Source organism: Aquarana catesbeiana, linkage group LG02 (genome assembly GCF_042186555.1).
Source record: "Aquarana catesbeiana isolate 2022-GZ linkage group LG02, ASM4218655v1, whole genome shotgun sequence".
Classification (NCBI taxonomy): domain Eukaryota; kingdom Metazoa; phylum Chordata; class Amphibia; order Anura; family Ranidae; genus Aquarana; species Aquarana catesbeiana.
The window spans coordinates 672,352,213-672,377,143 of NC_133325.1; the positions used below are offsets into that span (position 1 = coordinate 672,352,213).

Sequence of the window (24,931 nt, forward strand, 5' to 3'; positions counted from 1 at the left end):
AAAGCCAAGTTCGGCTTTGATTGGGTCTCAGATATAGAATCCTAGAAGTGACGTCACTGTCACTTCTGGTTTACTCGGCTGCCAATGGTGCCGATTTAAAAAAAATTACAGTATTCAGAATCGCCAATTTTGGTGATCTGAATACTTTTAAGTCTAAAGGAGGGATTTGGGGTCTTTTAGACCCCCGATCCCTCCATAAAGAGTACCTATCACCACCTATTACTGTCACAGCAATAAAAGTGATCAGAACGCATACGTGAGTCGTGCCCGCAATGTAAATGGTGAATAAATCACACATGTGAGGTGTCGCTGGGATCGTCAGAGTGAGAGCAATAATTCTAGCAAACGACCTCCTCTGTAACGCTAACCTGGTAACCGATAAAACTTTTTTAAAGCATTGCCTATGGAGATTTTTAGTTACTGTAGTCGCTATTCCACGAGTGTGCGCAATTTCAAAGCATGACATGTTGGTTATCTATTTACTCAGCGTAACATCATCTTTCACATTTATACAAAAAAATTTGGCCAACTTTACACTTTTTGTTTTTAAATTTTTTTTTTATTTGTGAAAGTGTCTTTTCCCCAAAAGAATTGCATTTGAAAGACTGTTGCGCAAATACCGTATGACATAAAATATTGCAACGATCGCCATTTTCTTCTCTATGGTCTCTGCTAAAAAATATATATATATGTTTTGGGAGTTCTGTTATCTTGAAGGACGTCATATGACGCCCAGTCAGGATAACTGAACCACCAGGCGGGAAGTGGTTAACTTATAAACAGCACATGTCAGAAATAGGCTTAGGCATGAAAGTAACCCCCTTTATAATCAACTGTCTGCTGGACACCTGTTTAATCAATAATTAGACTCGCCTGTAGTTGAAGTAGGATTTTGTTACCTAAGGCTGGGTTCACACTGGTCCGACAAACGCTCTGACATTGGGAGCTCATGTCGCATGACGTGTGAAATTCAGTGTTTCGCTATGGGAGCCGTCCTAACTGCTCCGACACAAGTCGTTCGATTTTAGAAATGCTCCCTCTACTACTTTGGTCCAACTTTGATCCTACTTCAGCCCATTGACTATAATTGAAGTCGGATCAAAGTCTGCTCGCCGTTTCGCTTGATCCGACTTTGGCACGCGACTTGTGCTCAGATGATCTTGAGGGGGAACTCCGTGCCAAATTTTAAATAAAAAAAACAGCATGGGTTCCCCCTCCAAGAGCATGCCAGGCCCTTCGGTCTGGTATGCATTTTAGGGGGAACCCCCTACACTGAAAAAATAGAAATCCATACCAGACCCTTATCCGAGCACGCAGCCCGGCCAGTCAGGAATGGGGGTGGGGATGAGCGAGCACCCCCCCTCCTGAACCGTACCAGGCCGCATGCCCTCAGCATGGGGGGGGTGCTTTGGGGCAGGGGGGCGCCCTGGGGCCCCCCCACCCCAAAGCACCTTGTCCCCATGTTGATGAGGACAAGGGCCTCTTCCCGACAACCCTGGCCGCTGGTTGTCGGGGTCCGCGGGTGGGGGGGCTTATCGGAATCCGGGAGCCCCCTTTAATAAGGGGGGCCCGCAGATCCCGGCCCCCCACCCTATGTGAATGAGAATGGGATACATCGTACCCCTACCCATTCACCTAGGAAAAAAGTGTCAATTAAAAAAACACACTGGACAGGTTTTTAAGGTAATTTATTAGGCAGCTGCGGGGGTCTTCTTCCGACTCCGGGGGGCTCTTCCTTCTTCTCCTGCTCTCCGGTATCTTCTGCCGGGCTCCTCCGTTATCTTCTGCTCTTGTGCCGGCTCTTTTGCTAGCGGTGGCTCGGTCTTCGCCGTCTTCTGATGTTGACACGACGCTCTCTCCCACTGTAGTGCCGTATGCGCGGTCTGCAATGACTTATATAGAGATGGCCGTGGTCACTGGGTGATGTTACCCGGTGACCCCGCCCCTTATTACGTCAGTCCCATCATGCCCCGGGACTGTGATGTAATAAGGGGCGGGGTCACCGGGTGACCTCACCCAGTGACCATGCCCCATCCCTATATAAGTCATTGCGGACCGCGCATACAGCATTACAGTGGGAGAGAGTGTCGTGTCAACATCGGAAGAAGACAGCGAAGACCGGGCCACCGCTAGCAAAAGAGGCGGCAGAAGATACCGGAGAGCACCAAGAAGATACCGGAGAGCACCGAGAAGATACCGGAGAGCACCGAGAAGATACCGGAGAGCACCGAGAAGATACCGGAGAGCACCGAGAAGATACCGGAGAGCACCGAGAAGATACCGGAGAGCACCGAGAAGATACCGGAGAGCACCGAGAAGATACCGGAGAGCACCGAGAAGATACCGGAGAGCACCGAGAAGATACCGGAGAGCACCGAGAAGATACCGGAGAGCACCGAGAAGATACCGGAGAGCACCGAGAAGATACCGGAGAGCACCGAGAAGATACCGGAGAGCACCGAGAGGAACCGGAGAGCACCGAGAGGAACCGGAGAGCACCGAGAAGAACCGGAGAGCACCGAGAAGAACCGGAGAGCACCGAGAAGAACCGGAGAGCACCGAGAAGAACCGGAGAGCACCGAGAAGAAGGAAGAGCCCCCCGGAGTCGGAAGAAGTCCCCCGGAGCTGCCTAATAAATTACTTTAAAAACCTGTCTAGTGTGTTTTTTTTGTATTGACACTTTTTTTCCCTAGGTGAATGGTTTGGGTACGATGTATCCCATACTCATTCACATAGGGTGGGGGGCCTCCTTATTAAAGGGGGCTCCCGGATTCCGATAAGCCCCCCGACTGCAGACCCCGACAACCAACGGCCAGGGTTGTCGGGAAGAGGCCCTTGTCCTCATCAACATGGGTACAACGTGCTTTGGGGTGGGGGGGCAGCAGGGCGCTGACCGGCCGGGCTGCGTGCTCGGATAAGGGTCTGGTACGGATTTGGGAGGACCCCCACGCCGTTTTTTTTTGGCGTAGGGGGGTTCTCCTTAAGATCCATACCAGACCCAAGGGCCTGGTATGCTCTTGGAGGGGGAACCCATTCCGGTTTTTTATTTAAAATTTGGCGTGGAGTTCCCCCTCAAGATTCATACCAAACACAGTGTCTGGTATTGGCGGAGATCCAAGTCGGATCCCCGTTCACTGAAAGTCGGACGCATGTCGGCTTCTAGTCGCAGGGCAAAATCGGATCCAAAGGATCTGAACCCAGCCTAAGACCCCTTTCACACTGGAGGCGTTTTTCAGGCGCTTTTAGCGCTAAAAATAGTGCATAAAAAGAGGCTCAGCTGCAATCCCAGTGTGAAAGCCCGTTTGCTTTCACACTGGAGCGCTGCGATCGCAGGACGTCAAAAAAAGTCCCGCAAGCAGCTTCTTTGCAGCGCTGTAGGAGTGATGGCTACACCGCTCCTAAAGCGCCCCTGCCCATTGAAATCAATGGGCAGCGCCGGCAAAGCAGCGCTTTGCAGGTGGTTTTAACCCTTTTTCGGCTGCCAGTGGGGGTTAAAACCACCCCACTAGCGACCGAAAAGCACTGCAAAAACTACGACGGCCGGGCGCTGGCAGTGTGAAAGTGCCCTTAAATGTTACTTTGCTCCTAAGACTTTCATTGGGGTGTTTACATTTTTGCAACATGCTCTTGAATTAATCTGTTAGGAAAAAAACTTTTTTGTGTGCAAATTAATAAATCTTGGTCGCAACCAATGGCCCGCATTTGTGGGGGTATTTTGTAGTATAGTGTCCCAAAGAAAATGTTGATTCTGAAAGGAAAGTAAAGGTTTTCTGACAAATCTGTTGGGGTGTACTCATTTATGCTGAGCAGTGTAACAATGGTTGAGAAAAAGACAATCACAATATGTGGTTGAATATTGTTTAAAAAAAAAAAAAAAAACTTATATTAAATAAATATTAAGAGATTGCAGTTAGAGGGTAAACATAATTCAAAGTTATAAATTCCCGAATATAATTTTTATAAGCCGTGCATGCCATTTGTTTGCAGGTGAAAGTCACAGAAATGTTTAAAATCATATTGTAATTTAGAGCACAGATCATTTATTTTTACCCATAACCTTTCCTTGTAGCCGTCCCTCTATGGGAGTGAAATCTGCTCCTAGAATGATGCCAGTTTTCCTGTCTATTTTTCATATTTGCGGGCTTGAACGGAAGCTTTAACTCACTTGGGCACCATCTGTTTGAGAGGCTGTCACATCTAGAGGAAACGGGGACATCAAACAAGCTCGTCACTCGCTGCTATTCTGATGCCCTCATTAAATAACCCAGAGACAATAATCGGCTTCTTTTCAAGTTAATGGCACCTCCGAGTCCCTTTCAAGTGAGCACCACTTAATGCACATCAGACCTGGAGTGGTGCAGGTGCCATTTTAGACCTCCATTTAATTTTGCCTGCATCCGTTGGCCTGGCAACAAATGGAAGCATACAAGATATTTTCTGGAGTAGATACAGATTTGGGATGCTTGTGCCTTAACCAGATTACACGGCCCTACGTACTTTTTTTAAATATATATATATATATATATATATATATATATATATATATATATATATATATATATATATATATATATATATATATATATATATATATATATATATATAGCCAGTGGTATTTGGGCACATAATGGGAAGGTGAAATTAAACGTCAGGGGAAGAAATAAGTTGTGAAGAGGCTTGGCTGTGTTTCTAAAGCCGTAGAACAATGTCCTTTCTTCACCGAATTGTCCCAGCTGAAAACTTATTTTCTTGTGCATGACTCCCATCTGACCTACTAAACCAAAAACATTGTGTATATATATTTTCTTCTAAGAAAGACGTTTCAGGCTATTGGGCTCTGATAGGACCTAATTACAACTGGAATAAGGCAGAGCTGAAAAGTAATGGTCTTTCAGCTGCAATAATGTGTTCCTTCTGTTCCATTTTATTTTCTTCACTGTTTTGTAGCTCTTATTATCCGTATCTATTTTAGCAGCTCAGAATCCACAGCTTAGAGGTGCTTGCTTAAGAAATTTTTTTTTTTTGTATGTTTTATATATGTTAGAAAGTAACGTCATTGCCCTAAACCATATCATTAAATCTAAAGCAGAGCTCCAGACAAAAATAAGATAAAAATCAGCTGCCCATTTAAAGATAAAATAACAAAACCAGCTTTTGCTGCAGTATTTACCTTCAATCCACTTTTTTCTCATTTTTCTGGTGCCAGGTTACCCTTAACACACCCAGCCTCTGATTGACTGGACAGTAAAAGTTTTTAAACAGCATAGTAATGAGCTCCTCTCCATCTTCCTGTTGAAATACTTGTTGTCTGAACACTGCTAAAATAAAAAAAAACATGTTTAATGATTTCAAATATGAGTTCAAATATATGTTATCCCAATGACTAAAATCATATACAAGATTAAATATTTCGCCTTAAAGCGCTTTTAAACCCAAAACAATTTTTTTTATATATGTTGCAGCTCATTATTTGTTGTGCTGGCTGCATTAGTTTTGGGCTTTTCTGTTTTCACCTGGTGATCTGGCAAGTAACACGCCTCCTGTATTAGGGTGCCCCTACTCTGGATGAAGGAGCACAGGGGGGCACCTTTTGGACAGCAGCATTTTTATTCTGGGGGAAGGGGGTGTTGTACTAGCATATTTAGATATATTAACAGTTTGAAGCCAAACTCCAGCTCACGCTTCATATGCAGTTACAGCAAACCATTTCCTTTTTGCATAAAGGCTTTACATAAATAAAAGCTGATCATTGTAAGCACCCCTGCCAGTGGTAGTTTATCTAACTGCTACATCTGCAAAATAGCTTTTTCTTTTGAAAAACAGACTCGCTGGCCAGATCACCAGGTGAAAATAAAATAAAACTTAAAAAAAAGAAAACGAATGCAACCATCACATCTAAGAATTGGTATGCTGCAATATAATAAATGTTTACTTTGGTTTTAATACTGCTTTAAATTTTAAGTCCTTTTCAAATATGCAGTTTTTTTTATCAATACGGAATGCAAAAATAAAATATTCAGTACACTGACCTATGTAAATCAATAAACTTTTAGTATACTATTAATCTCACCATTTAGAAGAAAAATGTAATGCAATATACGTGATGACATTGCTTCAATTCATAAAATATCTGCCTCTTCTGGGCCCCGTGAGGAGTAAATCCAGGCACCATATAATGTCCGGCTTTCTCATTCTGCAGCTGTAAGAAACTACAGATTCCCATCATGCAGTGGGATTTGTAGTGAATGGGTGTTAATGTGGGTGGGTACATTGAGCATGTATATATTGCCCTAAGTTGTACTGAGTTATTCGCCCACATCATCCTAATAACACAGCCATATATTTCCACCCATGTTTCTCAGCCAGCCATAATGCTTATTTTTATTTAAATAAATATTTTTTTTCTTATTATTAAAAGCACCTTACCTGCTTCTTACAGTCCAACATGGCAAGTGACTGTGAAGAGGGGTGCTTACACCAAGCCTAGTGTTCATTTGCATATTGCAGGAGTGGAGAGCTGTGACTCCTGGACTGTCAGTTACTGTATGAGATCATGGGAGGCACGACAGACCCAAAATCTTTTCGCCTATCAATCAAATGTCACTGTGAGTCTGACTCCTGGGTTCGCCCACTGCAGTGAGCACTGCAATTACGTTGCACAGTTAAAACCTACCCATGATGTGTAGTACCACTCAAAAACCTCCACTTGACAATCATGGGCTATTAGGGTGCAGACTCCAAAGTGCTGTCTGCTCCAGCTTACAAAATATACACTAGATGAGAGTCGCTCTCCGTAGTAAAATAGATTTGCTGCCTTATTCCACGAAAGAGAGATGGCTGCAAACCTACAAAGCCTCTCCACCTGGCAAACCACACTCTAGATGCTTTTCACCCTCAAGCTTGCTCACAAAAATAAAGCAGGTACCTGCTCTATCCTTTCGAGCAAGGCCGTTGAGGGTGAAAAGCATCTGGCATAATTACATTCCTGCCAACTATAAAGCTCTTCAGTGGGGTAGAGACGAGACCAGTAACCAGGGGGATTAATGACATAGTGGCCACCCGTCTTGCAAAATGGACGTCACAGTGGATGACGACTGTAATTCAGATAATGCACACTGATTTTCTTGCACATGACAGACTGGAGAAATAAGTGGACAATTTATTGGACTAAAGGCAAAACTTTTTTTGTAGTTTTGGATAGAGTGGGGAGGGATTAGAGCACCTGTCAGTTTTTATTGCTGTGCCCCTGTTAAGGAGATTCACCTTCTATTTGTCCTGTTTACCATTATCATTGAAAGTAAAAGAAAATGCCCAAATTTCCAGAAAAGCAATAGGGGTTGATATCTTCCAATGGGGACACTAGTTCTGGTGACTTGGGGGGGGGGTCCCAAGAGATTCCCTTTAATTTGCATGCATTTCCTATCCCTTCATGTTTGACTATAGAACAGGAAGTGAAGGGAAATCTCCACAATGGGACACAGATGGGGGAAAAAAAATTGACTGGTTGTAACCATCACCTGCTCCAAAATGAAAAAAAAAAAAGTTTTGCTGATCTTTAAGGTTGGAAAGCTCCAGCACTGATCCTATCATGCATGTCTATTTTCAGGCACTTCTGTTATAGGTGGAGAACAAATCTTGTCACATAGGTTTGAGGGGAAGTTCAAATAACTATTTCAATATGCATTTTACCGGCATAGTCCTCTGTTGTCACATCAGGAAACTTGCCCTTAGAACCATCACTGGAGATTATGATTTTAGGAAGGAAGTGGCTGGAAAAAAAAAAAAGATCATCACTACTAAAATGCAACAAAAGATGGAAAAAAAAGTAAAAAAAAAAAAAAAATATTCTTCTAAGTGTTTTAGAAATCAAATATCATTTTGAATATGCCATTGGTATTTGCAGGACTGAAATGGCAATTACACTGTTTTTATATACAGCATATCTCGTCAACCTGCATTTAAACACAAATGTATAATATAAAAAGCAGTGTATGGTGGGGAGCCTCTGAGGATGTGATACCTTGATCCCAAGTTGTGCGTTGATCTTTGACCCCCTTTCCCCAAGCGTTCCCTCACCTCAAACACCCCCCAAACAGATTTGGTTGGTATAGAAGCTTACAGCAGCACTGGGAGCTCTGGCTGCAGTTTGCTCTGAGTTTTGGGACACTGATAATAGAGGATGTGAGCAGGCACATGGAACTGTGTTCTATACAAAGCCAGAGCCTATTTGCAAGGATTTTACAGCTGCTCTTCAATAACAGAAATGGTAATCTAACCAAGAGCTAATCTCCTGCAGATTTAGTTTCCATAAATTAAAAGCTGCTTTTTTGTCAGCAATTGTCCTTTATTTCATAGTACATCATTAAGATTCTTACAAATAATATCCATGGAAGTTAGAATTAAGTGCTAAGCTTGAAGCTTAGACATTCATGCGGTCAGCATGCCACTTCAGTGTTTAAAGACCAGTTACGACTTAAAAACTAAAACCCCACTGTGGATGCCCAATAAAAATTTCAAAAATGGTCACCTTGTTTGTTCTCTGGTAACCAGGACACATCCTCTACGGTTTTATTCTATATCACAGATTAAAGCTTTACTGTGATTTGTTATACGAATTCTGAGAATATATAATTTAATACTTACCCATGGAACTTTTGTCTTTTTTTTTTTTTTTTTTTTTACATCTAATGCATTGTGTTATACGTTATATAGTTGTATAGTGCTTGTTGAAACTTTTTTAATGGTATACTGATCTCTGTATTAGGCTTTGTGGTCTGTGTATAGAATGAATTGCACGTTTTCTTTTGTGTATAAAAAAAGTACAATAAAAATCACTTTTTTTTTTTTATATATAAACACCTAGTACCTCTTTATTTCTAGGTGTTGATACTTTCACCCATGTTTAGTAAAGTGAATGGCACCCAAAGTCAGTGCTTCAGGCGGTATTAAAGCCAAAACCAAAAATGTATTGTATTGCAGCTTACCAATGCATTAGGTTTGGTGGATTATTATTATACAGTATTTATATAGCGCCAACAGTTTACGTAGCGCTTTACAGCTTGAGGGTAAACAGTACAAATACAATACAATTTGATACAGTAGGAATCAGAGGGCCCTGCTCCTTTAAAGCTCACAATCTAAGGTGGATGCGTTCGTTTTCTTCTTTAGGCCTTTTTTTTTCTCATTGCTTTCGCCCGGTGACCTGGCCAGTAACACACTCTCTCTGCCTTAGACCCGGTTCACACACGGGCGGCACGACTTGCAGGTCGCCTCAGCGAGGCGACCTGTAAATGACTTCCACGGCGACTAGCAAAACGACTTCTGTATAGAAGTCTATGCAAGTCGCCCCCAAAGTCGTACAGGAACCTTTTTCTAAGTCGGAGCGACTTGCGTCGCTCCGATTAGAACGGTTCCATTGTACAGAACAGGAGGCGACTTGTCAGGCGACTAGGTCGCCTGACAAGTCGTCCCTGTGTGAACCAAGTCTTAGGGTTCCTACACTCTGGATAAAGTAGCAACAGACACCTTTGCACAGCAGCATTTTTAATCTGGGGGGATGGGAGTGTTAGATGGACTAGCAGATTTGGAAACCGTAACAAACTTCAGCTCACACTTTTTTTTTTTTCGTTTTTGCATAAAGGTTTTACATGAATAAAAGCTGAAAATTGTAAGCACCCCTGTCAGTGTTAAGTGGTTTGTCTCAATCCCCAAATTACTTTGTCTGCACAGCTTGTTCTATTAAAAAATATCGGACTTACTGGCACAGGATCGCAAGGTGAAAAAAGTAAGAGTCTAAAAGAAAACAAATGCAGCCAGTCAGGGGTGTACCAGTTGTGCCTGGGCACGCCCTAATCCAGGGACAGCTCCATTAGGTGCTTGGGTTCACCCCCCATCTTTTCCCCTGGGTCAGCAAGGTCTGCCTTTGATTTTCTCCCCCAGCTGAAGTTTCAGTTTGCAGTGCCCAGCACACTGAAGATTGCAGCCATTGGGAGCTTTCAGCTGTACAGTATCTTCCCGGGCTGAGGAGTTGGTGGATGGGGGGTGTGGCTGAACTCTCCCTCCTATGCACTCACATGTGGCTGCTCTGGCTGATCAAGCAGTTGAAACTGGGAAAGAGGCGGAGTAAAGATGGCAACCTGGGAGTCTTCTACTTCCAGCCATGTGGTAAGTGGCTAATGGGGAGAGGTCTACTATCAGGAGACAAACAAAGGTATCTCCCGTGGGATTTTGTTGCAGCAATTATATACAACCCAAAAAGTTTTACAAAAATAAAGTTTATTTATAGAAGATGATAAAATTGTCCTGGTCTATACAGTCCAATTCCAATCTGTTATGCAAAAAATACTATACAGAACAAAAATGACGTGCTGAATCTATTTTGTAAACTCCAATTACCCAATATGTTTCAACTAAAGAGTCTTCAGGGGTAATACGGTGAGAACAAACCTAAATAGAGAAAGAACTGGGCAACAAAATAAAGGAAATACATTTGTAATATCTATACATCATAAGTTGCACAAGTTCCACTTGCATGAATGTCCAGGCATAAGACCAAAAAAGGCTATGATGTGTCTCAAGAGTCTCGGCATGGAGGTCAACTCACAGGCCCACAGAGGACCAAGGGTAGTCAGATGGAGGCAATTGTGCAAAGTCCACCAATTTTATATCTAAGGGCAGGAAGTATACATCACTGGTATGTCATATTATTGAACAAAAATAAAGCATGGGCTCTTTAAGACAAATATACCTAGTAATTGGTTAAAGCTCATATATAGGGAATATACTGCAATAGAGCAAAAAAGCATGATGTAAGTATTGAAAGAATAAGAGGAAAATCGTAAAAGTGTGCCTGCTGACTGGCTCTCCCCGCTGACTGGCCGTCCTCGCTGCATTTTTGAAGTAAAAAAAAAAAAAAAGTGTTTAGATTGATAAGTGCCTATTTATTAAAAAATGTTTTAATACATTTTAAATATATAAAATCAGTAAATCTGTAGCGGTGCCGAGCAATCAGGCCATCCCACCGGCCATGTATAGAAAAGTCCAAGAGCAGGATTGCTGGACTTTTTGGACTATTTATGTGTGTGTGTATGTGTGTGTCTATATATGTGTGTGTGTGTGTGTGTATATATATATATATATATATATATAATAATATGGGTTTGAGCTTAGGGGTACAAACCCTAATGCAATAGGCTGCACACACCTATGGCAGCCACCACATGTAGGAACTGGTTAGCTGCAATGTTTGTTTTTGGGTTTAATACTGGTTTCACTGAGCAAGCTAGCAAGTTGTGCCATTTAACTTTGTATTCTTCCACGGCACTGGATGCTTGAAAGTACTTATCTCATTTAGAAGTTCTCAGGTATAGTAACTGAACTTGGACAAATCTTTTTAAGTAAAGTAACAAAGTACTTACAAAGTAACAATAATCCAAGCTTGCCCGATTTATTATTGGGACTGAAATGTATAAACAGTTCCCTGGCTCTTATTCTGCATATCGGTTAATAAACTTTGGTTTCAGTAAATTCCTCTTGTTATGCTGTAAACTGGTTTGATTAATGTTTTATATCTGTCTTTGTTGTCAGAGTAAATCAGTTTACGTCCGTGTCCTGATTTCACCTTAACTGAACTCCCAGATATGTTGTCACAGAGTTAATGCAGAGTGACCTCCATAAGATCATAGTCTCTCCTCAGCCTCTCAGTTCAGACCATGTCAAAGTTTTTTTGTATCAGATTTTAAGAGGTAAGTTTATATGTATCTCAGATTTATTTAATAAAGCATGCTACTGTTTAAAAAAAATCTCAAAGGCGTTTGTATTGCAGAAGATGTGTTGTAATGTAGGCATTGATCTTTTTTTTTTTTCCTTTTTGAACAAAGTAGTTAAGGCATAGAACCAGGGTCATGTTTTTATTGCAGTCTGCGTCCCCGTTAGGTTCCTCTCACTTGTTGACAGAACATGATGACAAATCTCTCCAGTGGGAACAAAGACTGCAACTTAACTTTTTTCTGTAAAATGGGGATAAAAATGCTGAGTCTGTCCAGGTTATTACTACCTGTGTCTTTATGATATGGTGGTTTATAGCTCCCCTAATTTCTTGCCCTGTTGTAGGGAGTAAGACGAAATCTTCTCAATTGAGTAAACTTTTACAAAAGAATTTTCCTTTTTCCAAGTTTATTCCAAACTAAGAAGGACATGAGAATTTTAAGACATTCAATCTATAATGCCAATTACTGGAGAAAGACCCTGGCAACAAAAAAGTTAGTCCACTACCATTATGCCTCAGTTTTTCTAGTGTCCTTAGAGTGGACATGTTTTCTTCAGCTCTGGTTTCTGTTTCGAAGATTTTTCAATTATCAACAGATGTCGGTAGATTCATGCCAGATATTTTAAATCTTGGAAGTCTCTCTGGTCAGCCACCGAACATGGGTTTTCCCATTATATTCTGGTGTTCTCTCTATGACGGCAATGAATTTAAGGAGGATTCTCCCATTGTTAGAGCAACTGGTAAATTGAGAATTCACAAGGAAATCCTGGAAAGTTCTCCAGTAAGCCAAATGCAAATTGCCAGTTCGTTATCTATGCAGGTGTTTCCTCTGCAGAAGTGACCACCATTGGTGTTCCAGGTCACGCAAGACTCCACTATACAGTTCAGGCCATTATATCTAGGAATTCCTTATGGAGTTATTGGTCCATTTCATGTCCTTGTCTCTACAATCTCCTTGTCTCTACAATGTCCTTGTCTCTACAACTCACTGTTGTGAGTACCTAGCAGGAAGTAGCCACTGGGTTGACATTTCTGTTTATGTACTGAGGATGCGTATATAGTATTTACTGCAGTAGTAACTGTACCTGACCAGCCATTATATGTGGAAATCCTCCTCTTTATTCTGAGCATGCTTTTACTTTATGTACTTTGCAAGTTTGCCACATAGGGAATCTTCCTCTTTATTCTCCTATTCTCACTGTGTCCAGGTGCTAGTAAAACTGGTGCTGGCCACAAGGATTACAAGAGCACAGGGTGATTCACACACAAAAAACAAGATTGCTTTTTGCTCTGGCAAAACAATCCTCCATTGTCTGCAAGCATGACGAAGTCACAAGGACTTGCCCGTGGCACTAACCTAGTTTTTGTTGATATTTTATTTCTCAGCTGCTGCTTTTTGAAAAACTGATTCCTTTTTTTTATTTTTTGGTCATCCCTAATGGACCCCATAAGGGTGCACCAGCTTCTTCCACCATTTTAGGTGGCTCAGGCAGACCATTATCCATACTTGTGGTCTAAAGATCAGGTTCCATCTTTTCCTGTCAAAGGACACACTGCTAAATCTGACTGCTGCTTGATCTTTTTGGTATCAAGCACATTTTTCCAGATTTGCCAGGCTACCACCTGGTCTTTTGTTTTTCATAAGCTTACATGTTGAGTATTTAGGCCTTGTCTTATGCCTTGTCTTTAGGTGTTAGGTCCTGCAGAAGGCTCTTGAACTGCATGCTGTCTCTAATTTTCAGTTTTTTTTTCTGGTTAGTGTTGACCTTTGTTGCTATGTGACCCAAGCCTATGTTGGACTGCTTTTGAACAAGGAGAATATACATTTTTGCACTCACTGTAAAATCTTTTTCATGGAGTCCATTGGGGGACACAGGTCTTTCCATCTGTGTTTATTTGCTACAAAACTGAATAATACTGATTATGGACAGGACTATGCTGTACTTGCTGACTTTTTTGTGTGTCCATTTTCCCCATAGGTGGTGTTATAACAGGACAGTCCTGTTCGTGGCCGTGTTGAGGCTTCAAACTTTAGCTATATTAACATGGCCTCTTTAAAAAAAAAAATTATGTTAGACTTGGTTGTCAACTCGGGAGTTGTGTCCCCATTGGAAGATTTTCCCTCTATTACTTTTCCGGGGACAACCCAAAATTTGGAATTTTATTTCACTTTCTATGATGATGGTAAACGGGACAAATAAAAAGGGTGACTCTCCCAATTGGGGGGCACAGACGGCAATAAAACCCTGACAGGTGTTCTAATCCCTCTCCCCTCTATCCAAAACTAAAAAAAAAAGTTTTGCCTTTAGTTATACTTTTAAGACCAGGTATACTTTTCTGCATTGGTGCGCTCCATTGCTATCGCTTTGAATGGCATCCAAACTCATTAAAGCAACACATGTGCTCTGCAAAAACAAGGTCAGGTGTGTTTTTTGCTGTGATTAAGTTCAATTTAAAATAAATGTGTGACCTTAAGGTGGTTGTAAGTCTGCAGTTAGAGGAACCGCAGTCAGCTCACATAATTTGTAATGAAAACATCTTTGCCATTCTAAAGCTTCCCTCCAACCACTTTGCATATTATTTTATATATACTGTGATTCTGTACTTTCCAAATATGCTGCTGGAATCTCCCTCCACTGAGTCTAGCTGCAACCATTTTAACTGGGCAGCAGAAGAGGCTGCCTGTTTACTTCCTGAATTTACACAGACGCACACCTCCAGCTCTGCAGCTCTTATTGGTCCTCTTATGACTCAAACGCTCACGAGAGTTCGATAAAGAAGCTGTGCATGATATCATAAGCCTAGGCTTTTTTACCAGACAAACAGGAATTGTGCTGTAAAAGGTATTTACTGGCAGAAAAACAATTTTTTACTTTCCAAAGTTAAAACAAGGGCAGCGTGCAGAGGTTAGGCCTGTTTCACATGACGAGCTTCAGCTTGTATAAAAGCAGTGTGAACAGCAAGCTTTGACAAAGTATTTGCAAAGCTTTCAGCAAGCTGCTTTGAAGGTTTTAAAGTACCATTCAGCTCCACTTTGTAAATGTTGAACACAGATCCTAGTAGGATTGCTGATTGCCACTTTAAATAACTTGCTACCAGGCTTTAGCACTTCTTGAAGCCTGTTGAAAGCCTGCTAGCAGCTTGCTTAAAGTGGAAATCGGCACTCCCATTTGGATTTGTGATCAGCATTTACAAACTGGAGCTGAATGATACTTTTAAAAGCTTCAAACAAGCTTACAAAGAGAAAAAGTTGAATGAAATGTCATAAAAATCCTCTTGTTTGTTCAAACTGTTAAACATTATAATGTTAGGCCACATCAAACAAAACCCAGGGAAGCCTTTTGATGTGTTTCACGCCACCATGGCACTTAATTATAATCAACAACAAAGCTTGCTGTAAGCACTGAAAATGCTTTGTAAAGCTTGCTGGTCACACGTCTCTTATACAAGTTGAAGCCCATGTGAAAGAGGCCTTAAAGCAGCTTTTATCTGCATGCCTTCTTCTGTCTGTTTTGTAGAAATACAGAGAAGCTCAGTCTTAATGTGGTTGTAAACCCCATTTCCTGAAATCTGACCTAAGCACATATATATCTGTAGCGTTTACTTATCTCTAGCCAACGCTCTAAGTGCTCTGTCTTTCTGCTGCTTCATTCCTCTGTTATCAGCATGATCACTTCTGACAAGTTCTCCGAAACACGAGATAAAAGCAGCTGGAAAATTGTCGGAGGGAACTTAGAGATAAGCAGAGTGCTGTAATATTCACAGTACAGCTCTGCAAGTTCAAGTTTCTTTGTTCTCTGCCTATGTGGAGGGGGGTGTGCCTTTCCTCTAATCAGGTCCCAGTGTATGCCCAGACGCCACGCCCACTGGAAACAAGATTTGTAACACGATGTGCATTTTCAGTATAGAAAGCTGAAGACCACACATATACAAGTAAAACATATGTAGGAGGATTTGTTTCATCTCTGTGTATCATCTGAGACTGTTCACTCCACTGGGTATATGTAAGGGTTTACATCCTATTTAAATTCATTGTAACTTAAGTTTTAAACGTTTTCCAGCTGCTTGATTTGTCTGTAAAGCACACTAGTTCTGTTCTGTCTGAATGGACCAACCTCAATGCCACTTTTTCAACTTTTAGTTCTACAAATACAGTGAGGAAAAGGGGATTTGATCATAAACTGTTAATGCCATTTTGCAAAACAGCTTCACTTTACCTTGACTTGTGTTTTATATAAATATCCATTATTCGACTGAGCAGGGCTTTCAGCAGGCTTCTTCATAGAATTAAAGGCTTTTAACCAATTTTATGTGCAAATTAAGAAAAAAGTATTTGATCCACTGCTGATTTTGTACGTTTGCCCACTGAAAAAGAAATGATCAGTCTATAAATTTAATGGTAGGTTTATTTTAACAGTGAGACAAAATGACGACAAAAAAATCCAGAAAAACGTATTTCAAAAAAGTTATGAATTGATTTCGATTTTAATGAGTGAAGTATTTGACCCCTTCGCAAAACATGATTTAGTACTTGGCAAAACCCTTGTTGGCAACCACAGAGGGCAGACATTTCTTGTAGTTGGCCACCAGGTTTGCACACATCTGAGGAGGGAATTTGTCTCACTCCACTCCTCTTAGCAGATCCTCTCCCAGTCATTAAGGTTTCGAGGCTGGCATTTAACTCGAATCTTCAGCTCCCTCTACATATTTTCTATGGGATTAAGGTCTGGAGACTGGCTAAGCCACATCAGGACCTTAATGTGCTTCTTGAGCCACTCCTATGTTGCCTTGGCTTTGTGTTTTGGGTCATTGTCGTCATGCTAGAATACCCATCCACGACCCATTTTCAATGCCCTGGCTGAGGGAAGGAGGTTCTCACCCAAGATTTAACGGTACATGGCCCCATCCATCGTCCTTTTGATGTGGCGAAGTTGTCCTGTCCCCTTAGCAGAAAAACACCCCCAAATAATGTTTCCACCTCTGTTTGATGGTAGGGATGGTGTTTTTGGGATCATAGGCAGCTGATGCCAAAGAGCTTGCTTTTGGTCTCCTCTGACCACAATGCTTTCACCCAGTTCTCCTCTGAATCATTCAGATGTTCATTAGCAAACTTCAGACGGGCCTGCTGTAAATTTGCTTTCCTAAACAGGGGAACCCTGCGGGCACTGCAGGATTTCAGTCCTTCACAGCGTAGTGTTATCAATTGTTTTCTTGGTGGCGATGGTCCCAGCTGCCTTGAGATCATTGACAAGATTCTGCCATGTAGTTCTGGGCAAATTCCTTGCCTTTCACATGATCATTGAAACTCCACGAGGTGAGATCTTGCATGGAGCCCCAGACTGAGGGAGATTGAAGGTTATTTTGTGTTTCTTCCATTTGCGAATAATCGCACCAACTGTTGTCGCCCTTTTTACCAAGCTGCTTGGTGATTGTCTTTTAGCTCGTTCCAGCTTTGTGTAGGTCTACAATCTTGTCCTTAACATCATTAGACAGCTCTTTGGTCTTGGCCATGGTGGAGTGATTGGAATCTGATTTGTTTCTATGGACAGGTGTCTTTTTTTTTTTTTTTTTTTTTCTTATATATACAGGTAACAAGCTGAGATTGGGGGCACGCCCTTTAAGCGTGCTCCTAATCTCAGCTAGTTACCCGTATAGAAAAAACCTGGGAGACAAGTCTTGCTGATAGGGGATCAAATACTTATTTCACTCACTCAAATGGAAATCAATTTATAACTTTTTTGAAATTCGTTTTTCTTTTATATTTTTGTTCTGTCTCTCACTGTTAAAATAAACCTACCATTAAAATTATAGACTGATCATTTCTTTGTCAGTGGGCAAACATACAAAATCAGCAGGGGATCGAATACTTTTTTTTTTTTTCCCTCACTCCTTGTCCCAGAAATACAAGGGTGTAAAAGGAGGGCTTCCGGAGACATTACTACTGTTCTCTGTTGTAAACCTTTTACTAACTTTTATTATTGGTCAGAGTTTCGTGTTTTACAAATGTCCTTTCAGCAAAGTCCTTTTTAAAATTCAGAATAAAAAGTTTGTCCGCTAACATAGAAAAGAAAATCTTGCATTCCTTAGAATATTTTCCCAGCTGAATAGTCGCGTCTAGCTTGATGATCATCTCATTATTTTCCCTTTTGAGCTGTCTCACTTTTTGTACATAAAAGGATTTGAAGGTTCTTTCATTTTCTCAAATATAAGTGCTGACTGGAAATCAAATGTCAAATATTTCAGAACTTTTTGGATTCATTTGTGAAATTAAATGCCACTGTTAAAAAAAAAAAAAAAAAATTGCATTGGGAGATGTACCATAAAAGAGCACTTTTGCCTCCAGTTAGTGATACTTGTTATTACGTAGCACAGGGCTACTTTCTTTTCTGTATATGAATGCAGATCATCCCCAGGATTTCTGTCCATTTACAGAATACTAGGGATAGATACTGTAGCTGCTGACTTTTAATATATGGACACTTGCCTGTCCAGGGAGCCCGCAATGTCGGCACCCCAGCCGATTTTCAGGTCGGCTGTCAGTTGCTGCCGCCACCGCTGTTCGTCCTAAGGGAACCGGCAGTGAAGCCTTTTAAATACATAGGACTGTCTACTTTGCAAAAAGGGGTCGTTTGAGGGTATTTGTATTGTCCTGCCATTTCCAGGCCTCAAGAAATGATATAGGTAGTCTTGATATATCATAGTTTGTGTACTGTATGTTTGCTACAGACTAAATAACCAAAATCAATGTATATTATTTTCACCAAAGAAATGTAGCGGAATATATTTTGACCTAAATTTATGAAGAAAAATTTGCAAAATTTTATAACGAAGACAATTTTAATTTTTTTTCCCCCTGAATTTTCAGTCTTTTTTTTTTCTTAGCAAACAATCATAAACTCAGTGGTGATTAACCACTTAAGGACCGCCTGCCGTCGTATATCACTACTTTGACGTTAGCTGCCATAACCCCATTTTTTTACAAATAGCCAGCGGTCCTCTTTCAGATAAAAGTGGTCTCGACAGGGGATTCACCACAAGATCACTTTTATTTGTGGCCGGAGCCATCAGTAGTGGTGGAGAAGATTGCGTCCACTCCCCTCCCTGCCTGGATGCCGAGTGAGGGAAAGATGGCCCCCGCTTGGCTCCATAGCATTGGAGGGCGGACGCGACGTCAAACGTCACTTCCACCCAATGCTCTTAAACGGGGGAATTTTTTTAGTTTTTTGTAAAAAAATTTTAAAAAAATGAAATTGCATTTTTTAAATTTTTTTTATTGCATTTTAGTGCAACTGAGATCTGAGGTCTTTGACCCCAGATCTCATATTTAAGAGGTCCTGTCATGCTTTTTTTTCTATTACAAGGGATGTTTACATTCCTTGTAATAGGAATAAAAGTGACCCAAACTTTTTTTTTTTTATAAAGGACAGTGTAAAAAAATAAGCTCACGAGCAGAAGCCAACACATACGCAAGTCACTGCCGCATATGAAAACTGCGTTCAATCCACACGTGAGATATGAGTGAGAGCAATAATTCTGGCACTAGACCTCCTCTGTAACGCTAAACATGTAACCTGTAGAAATTTTTAAATATCGCCTATGTAGATTTTTAAGGGTAAAAGTTTGCCGCCAGTCCACGACCGGGTGCAATTTTGAAGCGTGACATGTTTGGTATCAATTTACTCGACGTAACATTATCTTTCACAATATAAAAAATAATTGGGCTAACTTTACGGTTTTATTTTTTAAGTCAGTGTATTTTCTCAAAAAAAAAAAAAGTGCCCTTGTAAGACCGCTGCACAAATACGGTGTGACATAATGTATTGCAACGACCACCATTTTATTCTCTAGCGTGTTAGAAAAAAAATGTATAATGTTTGGGGGTTTGAAGTAATTTTATAGCAAAAATAAATAGATTTTAACTTTTAAACACAGAAAAATAGGCCCGGTCCTTAAGTGGTTTAAGGCTTGATTTGTGTGAAAAAAAGATATAAATTTCTATGGGTAGCGTTGAATGACCGCACAATTGTCAAAGGGTGACAGCGCTGAACGCTGGAAATTGGCATGGGCAGAAAGGGGGTAAAAGTGCCCTGTATGGTTAAAGAAAAAAAAAAAAGCACCAGACATTTATGAAGCACAGTGATATGCTTACTAGGGCTGAAACAACTAATCGATTAAGCGACAACTAATCGATTATGAAATTAATCGATTACTATTTTCATAATCGATTAATCGGCCAGTAACATAATGGGGTTAAAAAAAACTAAAACGAGCCCTTTATAGTACAAAAAGAGCAAATAATCGCTACTGTAGATGTTACTTTCACGGTTCTACAGTAAAAAAATGAACCCCTTACAGTAGTGATTATCTGCTTTTTTTTAATTGTACTATAAAGAGCTAATTTTAGTTTTTTTAACCCCATTATGTTACTAAACGTCTTAGACCTGGTTTACATCTATGTGTTTTTTGGTGCTTTTTTGCAGAAGCGCACTGCAGTTCATTAACATGGTTTTCCACGTTCACATCTATGCTTTTTTCAGCCACTGTGTATTGGAAAGGGTCAGGGACTTTTTTTTTAAACGCAAAAACTGTGCTCTTTTGGTTCAATATACTTCAATGGAGAAGCTGCAGAAAAGCATTTCATGCGTTTTTGCAGCAATTTGTGTTTTTTAATCTGCCCAACAACAAATTGGCCAAAAAAAAAGCAAAAACGCAACTCGCCGCAAAATCATGTGCGCACAAATCAAAACGCACAGCAAAAAGCACTGCAGAAACAGATCAAAAGCAAACTGCCTAGGTGTGTACCGAGCCTTATGCTGGCCACACGGATTAATTTTCACATGAGAATATTCAGACGAAAAATCTTTGTACATTCGCTGAATGAAAGAATGTTGTTTGAAATTTTCTCTTGTTTTTAACATTCTGTTTTTAAAATGAATGTAATTTCTGAACGAAAACCACACACACTGTCTGAAAATTCCTTTGACCAAGAAGTTTTCTATTTCAAAATTTTCCCGTCACTGTGGTTGAAAATGAACGTCGACTTGACCCCACTAATGATTAGAAAACCAAACGAACATGAACATGAACAAAATGAAATTTTTTTTTGAAGGAAGACATTTGATCTCTGAGTCTGAAAATGTTTATCAGATTCACCCTTTAATAGTATGTACAGTATATCTCTTCTCTAACAATTTATACAGTATAACTCCTCTAATAGTATATAGGTATATCTCTTCTGTCTGTTATTCTCAGAGTGGATTAGATATTTTGCTCCCTAACCATATAGTTAGTTATTTATATTTACCGCTAAATAGAGATATTTAAGAATAAATTGCCTTTTTTTTAAACTTTACATATTAACTAAATTATACGCCACACTTTTTTTTTTTTTTTTTTTTAAGGTTATTAACCGATTAATCGATTAATCGAAACAATAATCGGCCAACTAATCGATTATGAAAATAATCGTTAGTTGCAGCCCTAATGCTTACTGTGCTTCCCCCACCCTGCTGAAAGTACAGAACTGTAGCTGGTACCTTTTTGTGTTATATAGAATTTATATTATTAACTTGTGTATTTAGGTGGGATAAATCACGTGGGTCATTTAGTTAACACTCTCTCATGACATAAGTCTTTACATATTCATGTTGTTTTTCACAGCAATTCATTGAAATATGTTGTCTTTTTCATTCAATAAGGTCTGAAGTATTTACATTCGGCCGGTATTTTGCATCGAGACATTAAACCAGGGAATCTGCTCGTGAACAGCAACTGTGTGCTTAAGGTAGTGTCTGTATTTATTTTTTAAATGTAATTGCTAAAAAGTGATTAATATCCAATTGGGTCCAACTGCTATTTCAGCTGAGAGTGAATGCTGGTGGACTGAATCACTCATTGGATTCATTTCTCCCTGAAGCAGTTCCCAGCTTGGTCCTCTTACCAGTCTTGATTGCAGTGTCAGACCACTTTGTAATAACTGTGCCATATCAGCAGAGCTGAAAGTTGTGGTACAGAGGTTTAGCTCTGAAGTCCCTGAAAGATAAAAAAAAAAGCAAATGGGTACATATGCCTTCCAAAGTTTAAAGCAAATGGTAGGCAAACGGCTAAATACACCAATAACGTACATATGTAGGAGTTGGTGTGTTTTTTTTTTTTTTGGAGATCTGAACAGCTCTGCTCTACATCACAGCCTTGTATATAAGGACAGGGGATCTGAGCTTTCTCCGCTGCAATTTCATTTGCACATACAGGTTCCGTCCCCACCCTAAAACTGGAAAGTGAAAAGATAAGCAGCACATTAAGCTTATATCTGCTTTATAGAGACTAAAGGAGGCTGATACAAATCAAATTCAAAATCAAATATGTATTAATGCAGAATGGTGTTAATTTGTCTTGTATATCTGCCATGGCTTGATCTTTAAATATAAACTGTTTCTGATCCCACCCACATTTAAAAGACCTGAAAGTCTGTACTTTGTCAGTTCAGTAATGAATGATGCCTTATTGTAAATCAACTGGGCCAGGGTTTTAGTTATTACATTTTTAATTGCCAGAACATTGTATGGACTATTATGTTTCACCTTAGCTATCCAGCTACTTAAAAAGACAGGTTAAGGTTCAGCCACCTCCATGAATCTTTTGTGGTTAACTCCATAAAGTAAGTGTTCATGATTGGCCTATGAAAAGAGGTAGGGAAGGACAGATACTTCAGACACTATTAGTGGGGAAAAATGTTGCGTTCAGATAATGTAGTCCAATCTCCTTGATAAATCATTTGACAAACTTTACCTTCCTACTACCTGAAAACAGGTGAACAAATAGAATGGGCAATCTATGACAACTGGATTAATCCAGAAAAGATTTTCACTCTTCTGACCTCTAATAAGTGAAAGAAGATTGTGATTATCTGCGCACAAGCATGTGAATAAAGCTGCAAGCATGAAAAAAGCACTTGACTGGTATATGTGGGGGTCAATACAGTGAGGTGAGATTTTTCCCAGAAGGGATTCGCTGTAGTGTTTTCTACTAGCACGTTTTTCAGCACTTCCCAAGGAGTGATGTACAGGGCTCTGCATAAATGTGTACACCCCAACAGATTTGTCAGAAAACATTTACTTTCCTTTCAGAATAAACAGTTTCTATGGGACGGTATACTACAAAATACTCCCACAAATGCAGGCTATTGATTGGAGCCATGATTTGTTAATTTGTACACATACACAAGTATTTTTCCTAACAAATTCATTCAAGACCATGGTGCAAAAATGAATACACCCGAATGAAAGTCTTAGGAGCAAAGCTAAATTTTAGACAAAAAAATCCTAATTGACAAGAATTCAACTGCAGATCAGTCTAAATATTCATTAAACAGGTGTCCAGCAGACAGTTGATTATAAAATGGTGTTCCTTAAAAAAACAAAAAAACCCTTCCGATTTCATGCTTTCAGCAATGGTACCACATGGAAGAGAAATGTCACCAGGCCTGAGAAAGAAGAAAATAATTTCTTTACACAAGAAAGGTGAATGCTACAAGGTTAGCAAACCTTTACTTAGAATACTGTAGCAAAAGTGATACAAAAATCTAACAAAGCTTGAACTTCAACCATCTCACAATAAGAAAACCACCATGCAAGTTCACTGCAGTTAGCTAAAAAAGTAGAAAGCCAAACTGGGGTGATTGTGTCCTGTGACACAATATGGCGTACACTGCAGAGCAATGGCATGCATGGGTGTCGTCCATGAAGGAAGCCTTTCCTAAAGCCCATGCTAAAAAAAAATTGCCAGGTCCCATACTGAAAAAAAAAGACTACTGGGACTCTGTATACTGGATTGATGAGACCAAGATAAATGTTTTTGGAACTGATGGCTGCAAAGGTGAGGAGTACAAAGAAAAATGTATCGTTCCCACAGTGAAACATAGGCAGTGTCCTCCTGTGGGGCTGCATGGGTGGTGCTGGTGTCGAGAAGCTGCATTTCATTGATGGTATCATGAATTCACAGATGTGCTGCTCTATATTGAAATAGAAGATGCTACCATCACTCCGTGCCCTTGATCGTTGTGCACTTTTCCAACATGACAATGACCCAAAACACACATCTAAGCCCACTGTTGCATTTCTGAAGAACTGGGTGAAAGTGTGTCAGTGGCCAAGTATGTCTCCTGATCTGAACCCAATCAAACACCTATGAGGAAATCTGAAGAGACAAGTTGAGCATCACTCTCCATCCAGCCTCTGAAATAGGTCGTTCTTGAAGAATGGAAAAAGATAGATGTTGTGATATGTTGCCAACTTGTTCATTCCATGCCTAGAAGACTTGGTGCTGCTGTTGCATATCATGAAGGTCATTCAAAAATACTATATGTAGTAGTTTTTGTTGTGAGGTGTATTCATTTTTGCATCAACTAATTTGAGTAAAACTGAAAATTTTGTAATATAAGTTATACCTTACTTTCATGTAATGAGCTAATCAAATGTTCTATAAAACTCAGTTTTGGAAATATTTGGAAAGATAAAATAAAATCTTACTTTTCAAAATGGGTGTACTTATTTATGCTGAGCACTGTATATCACAAGTTGTATGGGACTATCACATTCACAGTTATATGGACTTTTCATTGATAGTTTTTTTCTGATTATTTGATCATTGCTGAAAACGCATACATCGTTCCACAGACTGTGTTTATTACTCAGATACTGTTGGTGATAGCGCAGCATTGATTTATTTTTTTTATACACATACCTAAATGAGAAAAAAAAACTTCACTAACAACTGGTCTGTTGGGTTAGCTGATTCTGTCATTAGACAGCTGGTTGTGACAATTGAAGATGTTCCTTCATTCAAAGGCTCTGCAGATAGGAAGTTTGAAACACTCTTAATAGCTTTCTTTACACTTCCAGGCCTAGCTCTGCAACCAGCTATCGCTGCAATGTCTGTCTATCGCTGCTCTAAATCACAAAAGTTTATTATTCCTGTAGTTGAGAGAATTTGACATTTCTAAATGGTCTCTTCGACCTTGCTGGCTCGGCCCTGGAAGCAGCTCTTGCAGCAATTTCAGTATGTCAAACTACAACTAGCTGGACTAGGAAAGTGAACAATTAGCATGGTCCTGTAATTCAGGATCATGCTATCACACAGCAATTACAGCAATTGCCTTGTGCTCTG

General features: G+C 40.1%; 1 protein-coding gene across 1 annotated transcript in view; it reads left to right on the forward strand.

Moving 5' to 3' along the window:
* Nucleotides 1-24,931, forward strand: part of NLK (nemo like kinase) — a 307,284-nt gene that overhangs the window by 201,766 nt on the left and 80,587 nt on the right. The window contains exons 4-5 of the mRNA XM_073616684.1: nucleotides 11,638-11,744; nucleotides 21,466-21,551. Of these exons, the coding sequence (XP_073472785.1) occupies nucleotides 11,638-11,744; nucleotides 21,466-21,551 (193 nt within the window). The remainder of the gene's footprint in view (nucleotides 1-11,637; nucleotides 11,745-21,465; nucleotides 21,552-24,931) is intronic.